This window comes from Camelina sativa, chromosome 7, assembly GCF_000633955.1.
Source record: "Camelina sativa cultivar DH55 chromosome 7, Cs, whole genome shotgun sequence".
Classification (NCBI taxonomy): domain Eukaryota; kingdom Viridiplantae; phylum Streptophyta; class Magnoliopsida; order Brassicales; family Brassicaceae; genus Camelina; species Camelina sativa.
The window spans coordinates 1,207,904-1,214,915 of NC_025691.1; the positions used below are offsets into that span (position 1 = coordinate 1,207,904).

The 7,012-nt window shown below is 37.3% G+C and overlaps 2 protein-coding genes across 4 annotated transcripts; one reads left to right on the forward strand and one right to left on the reverse strand.

Annotated features, from left to right (window-relative positions):
• Positions 563-3,046, forward strand: LOC104699746 (1-aminocyclopropane-1-carboxylate synthase-like protein 1). Its single transcript, XM_010415087.2, has 4 exons — positions 563-798; positions 891-1,022; positions 1,308-1,468; positions 1,912-3,046. The coding sequence occupies exons 1-4, from the start codon at positions 637-639 to the stop codon at positions 2,927-2,929; spliced, it is 1,473 nt and encodes a 490-aa protein (XP_010413389.1). The 5' UTR covers positions 563-636; the 3' UTR covers positions 2,930-3,046.
• On the reverse strand, positions 3,368-5,640 carry LOC104699747 (probable polygalacturonase). Of its 3 annotated transcripts, XM_010415089.2 has the most exons (6): positions 5,534-5,632; positions 5,321-5,381; positions 4,749-5,221; positions 4,494-4,668; positions 4,308-4,378; positions 3,368-4,228 (listed from the first exon to the last, which is right to left on the reverse strand). In XM_010415089.2, exons 3-6 carry the CDS (start codon positions 5,209-5,211, stop codon positions 3,507-3,509), a joined length of 1,431 nt encoding a protein of 476 aa, XP_010413391.1. In that variant the 5' UTR covers positions 5,212-5,221; positions 5,321-5,381; positions 5,534-5,632; the 3' UTR covers positions 3,368-3,506. The 3 variants fall into 3 exon arrangements, with proteins under 3 accessions (XP_010413391.1, XP_010413392.1, XP_010413390.1); XM_010415090.2 differs by lacking the exons at positions 5,321-5,381; positions 5,534-5,632 and adding an exon at positions 5,382-5,490; XM_010415088.2 differs by lacking the exon at positions 5,321-5,381 and having other exon boundaries at positions 3,381-4,228; positions 5,534-5,640.

Below are 7,012 nucleotides of genomic sequence, written 5' to 3' on the forward strand. Positions count from 1 at the left end.
CAGTTATAGAAATTACTCTCTCTGTCTCACATAGATGGATGTCTCACATAGATGGATGTTTTGACACTTTCACACATATTAAGAAAAAATTTAGTTTTTATTTGTAAATTAATTTATAATTATTTTTTGGTAGAGAGAGAAAATATAAACCAATAACAATTCAAAATTTTAAATATTTTCAATGAATACTTTTTGAAATTTACAAAACATCAATCTTTGTGGAACAAAAAAATATACCAAAACATCAATCTTTATGGGATAAAGGGAGTAATTGTTTGTTCAATTATTGATTATAATAGCATTAATAACACCTTTTTTTTTTTGTTATATAAATAGTTCTTTTTCAAAAAAACAATAACAAAGACTAAAACAAAACATTTTGGCTCTAGGTTTGACTTTATGGAAGCATATTTTGTCCCCACAAAAAAAAAATACCTTTTATAGATAACAGAAATTTTCAATTAAGTTTCCGCATAGTGGAAACAAGTTTCTTTCATATGGTCTCAATATCTCACTATAAATAATCCTCAAAGGCTCCCATTATATTTCGTTTATATCACAAGCAAACCGATCTATCCATCAACTAATTCACAAAAGTCACACACATTGTTCAAATTACTCGATCGGATATACATAATGTCTCATCACGGTGCGAGTCTCCTATCGAAATTAGCCTCCGGTGACAAGCATGGAGAAGCTTCGGCGTACTTCGACGGCTGGAAAGCTTACGAAAATAATCCTTATCATGCAACTCATAATCCACAAGGTGTTATTCAAATGGGTCTGGCCGAGAATCAAGTTCGTCTTCTCATAATACCACCTAGTAATGAATGAGAGTTCGTTACATTTTCCTTTCTTCTAATAAGTTTTTTTTTATGTTTTTTTTTCAGCTCTGTTCAGATTTGATCAAAGATTGGATAAAGGAAAACCCACAGGCATCTATTTGCACAGCAGAGGGAGTTGACTCTTTCTCCGACATCGCTGTTTTTCAAGATTATCATGGACTCAAAATATTTAGACAGGTATTTCTTATAAGTTCTGTATTCATATTAATTATATAAGGTATATACTTATGTTACAGTATCAAGTGTTTTTTTTTTATGCTTGAACTATTAATTTTATATATAAATCAATGGAAGTGGAATATAGTATAATATAGCTCATTCACGTATGTTTTGTAGTGATATATACCTTAAATTTATGGTATGGAAGATTATGATTCGAATTTATCTCTAGTCTTGGGAATTTGTTTTTCTTTTTCTTTTGGGAATTAAATAATGGTTTGTTTGGGGATGGATAATAAAAAGGCGATTGCGGCGTTTATGGAGAGAGCGAGAGGCGGAAGGGCGAGTTTTGAGGCGGAGAGGGTGGTGATGAGCGGAGGAGCCACCGGAGCAAATGAGACGCTCATGTTCTGTCTTGCTGATCCCGGCGACGCTTTTCTCGTCCCTACTCCTTATTATGCCGCGTACGTATTTACACACACACTTTGTTAGTATTCAAATAAATATATTAGTTTACCAATCAATAACTTGAAAAGACATATGAATTAGTGATTTTTGGTGTTATAAAATAGAATTAGTGATTTTCATACTACATTAAATTAAAAGTAATCGAAAAGGGCAAAAGTTTTAGTTACTTTATAGTATACATATTTATTTTTGTTGCTTGGTCAAAACCAAAATCTCTTTTAATAATGCGTTTTCAGAATAATTAAAAATTGTGATTTCTCATATTATAACTCATTTTGATTGATTCAATATTTTGGTAAGCAACATCCAACCACACAAGTTGCAACTGTATATAAATCGACCGTTGACTCTTAACAAAAGTCAAACCACTAATTAACACTTAGTTGACTTACTCTTCACTCACAGAACTAATCAATGATTACTTTGTTAAACATATCAGATTCGACAGAGACTTAAGGTGGAGAACTGGAATTAAAATAATCCCTGTGGAATGTAACAGCTCAAACAATTTCCAGGTTACAAAACATGCCCTAGAATCAACATACCTTAGAGCCCAAGAAACCGGTATCAAGATCAAAGGATTGATTCTCGCGAACCCATCAAACCCTCTTGGAACAACTCTCCATCGAGAAGCTCTTGAAACTATTGTTAACTTCATCCACGACAAGCAAATTCATTTAGTCTGCGACGAAATCTACGCTGCCACCGCTTTTACTGAGCCAAGATTCATCAGTGTCGCAGAGATCATCCAAGAGATGGATCATGTTAACCGAGACCTGATCCATATCGTTTACAGTCTCTCAAAGGATATGGGTCTTCCCGGTTTCCGAGTTGGAGTGGTTTACTCTTACAACGATGCTGTTGTGTCCTGCGCAAGGAGGATGTCGAGTTTTGGATTGGTCTCCTCGCAGACACAAAGTTTTCTAGCTGCTATGTTGTCTGATCAGATATTTGTCGATAACTTTCTTATTGAGGTTTCGAAGAGAGTAGCGAAGAGACATCGTATGTTCACGGGAGGGCTTAAAGAGATGGGTATCTCTTGCTTGAGAAGTAACGCCGGTTTATTCATCTTGATGGATTTAAGGCAGATGCTTAGAGATCAAACCTTTGAGTCCGAAATGGCGCTTTGGCGGGTGATTGTCGATAAGGTCAAGATTAATGTCTCTCCTGGCTCGTCGTTTCACTGCTCTGAGCCAGGTTGGTTCCGAGTCTGCTTTGCTAATATGGACGAAGACACACTCCAAACTGGACTTGAGCGAATCAAAGACTTTGTGGTTGGAGACAGAGCCAACAAGATTAATAATAACTGTAACTGCCTTTGCAACAACAAAAAGGAGAACAAGAAACGTAAGAGTTTTCAAAAGAATCTCAAGCTGAGTTTCTCTTCGATGATTTACGATGAACATGCTAGGTCACCAAAGTTGATGTCCCCTCATTCACCATTGCTCCGAGCTTAAAATCGGTTCGATGATAATACTCAACTAGATTGTGTCTATATCTATATGTAGATGACTCAATAAAGAGAATATGTATATTGAAAGTATCTAACTATCTGTATACAAGTAAATGTTCACCTGCCAATGAGCACATAGTAATAATTAATCGAAATTATGGAATGAAACATGTTCTTTTGTCTGTAGCTTGCACCTCAAGCTACAACTTTGTCCTGCTATCTTACACTTCTAGCTACAGCTTTGTTCTGTAGCTTACTTGCACCGACAGCTTTTTCCTTGATTTGGTATCCTGATGAATTTGATAATAACGAATCAAACTAACCAACCACTCAAAAATGATCAATGCCAAATTGTACACCAATTAATACAAGAAGAACACGTAACCATTGAGGCTTCTCTGTTTCATGTTCTCTGTTTACTTTCATCTATAGATAAAAGCTATAGAACAGACATATATACTTCTTCTCATAGATTTGATTTCATCATATAAAGTAGTAGCAAAACCATAGATATAAACACCAATCTCTGGTAGAGAAATCTCGTAAAATCTGAAATTAGGTTAAAAGAAAAAGATTACAAACTAACTCATCTGATAACTACAAGTCTTAAGCTCAACATTATCAATCTCCAAGACATCAGTCGGGAAATCACATCCACCGCCGGTCGTCATCCTCTTCTTCTTCTCCGATTCTTGTCCATCAAGCAAATCACAAGGCTTAGGATCAACACCACTGGTAACACCTTCAACATCACTACACATCCAAATCGCTTTCTTATGCTTAGCCGCCATAGAGATGGTAGCATTCGAGATACAAATCCCAGTAAAAGGATCTCCAGAGATTCCTTCTAACCTCCCCGCCATGGAAACATTCTCAGCCACAATGTCTCTGTAATTAATTCCGGTTATCTCCGGTAGAGCGTGAGGGTCGTAATTAGAATCAGCGTGAGCTTTGTAATTCCCGGTCATCCAAAAAACCCACTTCATCGTGTGTAGACTCATCCCTTTAACGTATATGTTCTTCACGAAAGCTCCTCTTCCCACGGCGGTTTTGATCCGCACGCCGGACTCTGTTTGGTACGCGGTGATGTCTTCCGCTCTCACGTCTTCGATTCCGCCGGACATCTCGCTTCCGAGCGCTATCGCCGCGCTGTAAGGCGAGATACATGTCAATCTACGGATCAAGAGGTGCTTCGTCGGCATCCCGAACGAGATCCCGTACTCGTCCCACCCGCTTTTCACGGCGATGCAGTCGTCGCCGGAGATTATGTAACAGTCTTCGATCCTCGTGTTCGTGCATGAATCTGAACCACACCGGAATCAATTAAAATCAAAAGTAGAGAAAAAGAAAAGTGAAAATTTTGATCGGCGGCGACGATGAACCTGGATTGATGCCGTCGGTGTTCGGAGATTTCACCGGAGCGATGATCGTAACGCCTTTGACGATGATATTGCTGCCACGTAGGATAACTTTATTAATATCTTATTCGATAAATATATTGATCGTGCGGCTGTTGTAGTGAGGGTGCATGGTATTAGTAGAGAGTGAGATACAGGAGATAATTAAACCTGCTGTAAACCGGGTGGATGTTCCAAGATGGAGAATCAAGGAACGTTAGATTTGAGATCTGAATTGTATCTGAGAACATTATTTCAATCAGGTACGGCCGAGTGTATTTTAATTTGCCACCGTGGAATTTTTGCCACCAAAACGATCCTTGGCCGTCGATCGTGCCATTGTTCCCTATAACATAACATCCAACGGCTCTTATTTTCTTCTCTCTGTTTTTTCGAAAAAAGAAAAGAAGAGGATGAAACTGTTACCGGTGATAATTACGTCGGAGAGATTAGTTCCGAAGATGAGACTAGCGAATCTTCCGCCGGCGGCGTCACGTCCTCTTCCGTACGAAGGCAAAGCTTTTAGAATTGGGTATTCGTTCAAGTCTTGAGCGGCGAGAAGGGTAGCGTCTTTGTGAAGAAACAGAGTGAAGTGGCTTGTAAGGTTGAAACTTCCGGTGAGCCATTTTCCAGCAGGGACAAAGAGCTGAGCTCCTCCGTCGGATGAGTATTGACTGAGATGATCGACGGCGCTCTGGAACGCCTTTGTGTTTAGCGTCTTGCCGTCTCCGACGCCACCGAACTCTGTTATGGAGACACTGTGGGATCTGCATGTAATAGCTGTGTACTCGAATGTTTCATATGACTGTGATACCTTTCTTCCTCGAGAAGAGGTTACGAGGTTCGAGAGGGTTATGATGGTAACTATGCAAGCGAGTATGTTCTTCATGGTTTTGTATCTGAAACAAGAAGAAAAAAGAGAGAAGAGTTTGGATTAGGAAACAATGGGTTTTGTATTTAGATTAGTTACTTAAAATTAGTTAAAGAGGTGAGGTGACCATAAAAGGTTGTTTGATATTTTCTTCGTTTGGTAAATGAGTGCATGTGAAAGGTTAGTACCTGTTGCAAAGTTTTGATTTTTGAGAATGAGAGCTAATCAATGGGTTTTGTAAATGGTTTGTTGAAACAACTTTTATTGAAAAGCATAACAAAATGGTGGTTTGTTTATATACATGTGTGTATTTGTTCGTTGGAGAGAGAAAGAGAATTACCTTGTGACTTGTGAGCCTTTGTGAATGTGGAGGAAACTAATTAATGGTTTCGATGAGGATGGGAGTGGAGTGTATAAGTATTTATAAGTGGAGAAATAATGGAGAAAGATACGAAATTTTTGTCTGAGTGTGCTGCTGATCTTATAACTTCAGCAATGATTTTATCACTTAGTGGTATCAATTGATTGGGAGATATAGCGGCGATAACATTGTTTTCAGAAAATGCTGAAATAGTAGCAAACAGGAACGTATCCTTTTTGTGGTTGATATATACTAGCTAACAGAGGTATGTCGTTACTATATGCCCATAATTGTTTTAAACGTAAAGATGAATTTTGAGTACTGTCTAGGAAGAGGAGACTAAATGGATTATGTGTATAAGGCTGTGTCATAATTCTCTAAATCGAATTCCTAATCACGTTCATTAGCATCATTGCTATATAGAAAAGCATAAAACGATCATTCGGCTGAATCACAATATCATCTTTATATGTGTTTGCATTTATCTTCCCAAACATATAACAATCATAATTTGTTTAAACTATGAGAGAATGTGAGGTAATGAACAACGTCAATTCCTTTGCTTCGTTGTTTCAGACTCACGGGTTTTAATGTTTCAGTTTTTATTTTCTTTCTAAAACAGATAATACAAGAATGGGTGATTGTCTCCTTGTGACCTGTGACTTATGAATGTAGAGTACAGACATCACCTTTGTCTTTTTCGACGTGGCTACTAAATTCTACATATATACCATTTTATACTCCTCGGTAGTTACTACTTACGGCAATTAGATTAGTAAATAAATTTTACTATGGTAACTGTAAGTAACATCGACTAATGCATACAGGAGCTGAGCATCTCCAATTAGGCATATACAAAAGAGAAGCTTACAAATACAATATTAGATTAGATTATCCTTTCTAATGACATTTTTCATTATTGTTGTTTTTTTGGTTTGCCAAGTAGGCTCCTCGTGAACTTTGGGGGTGTCCCACTTCCAATTCCACTCATCATCCCACTTCTGCCGACCCACTTCTCACGCCTCCATACTTACTCACGTTCACGGGTGCTTATGCAGTTATGCTTATCTTACCTTTTCAGTTTATTATAATACAAAATCTGTTTCTTTCTCGAAAAACTATATTAATCTCTCTATTTGCCATAACAACCACCAGAAAATTACATCTAGTCAGCATTCACATACTCTTGTTTCAGTTCTTTTATTGATTTAAATAAACAGATGTGTATTGAATACTAGTAAATTAAAAAACTCGTACTCTATACGTTGTCTTTTCATGTTGGAAGATGGGGATATACACGCACATTCCACAAAATTGCAGAACTTTTTAATTTCCATTTCTAGGCTGCAAACAATGGATTACTTAGCGTAGTGTCTTTTCATGTTAGGTCAAACCTTCTGGTTCAAAACTTTAAAACATGACATGGTTCAAGAATTTTTTTTTTTTTTTTTTTTTTTT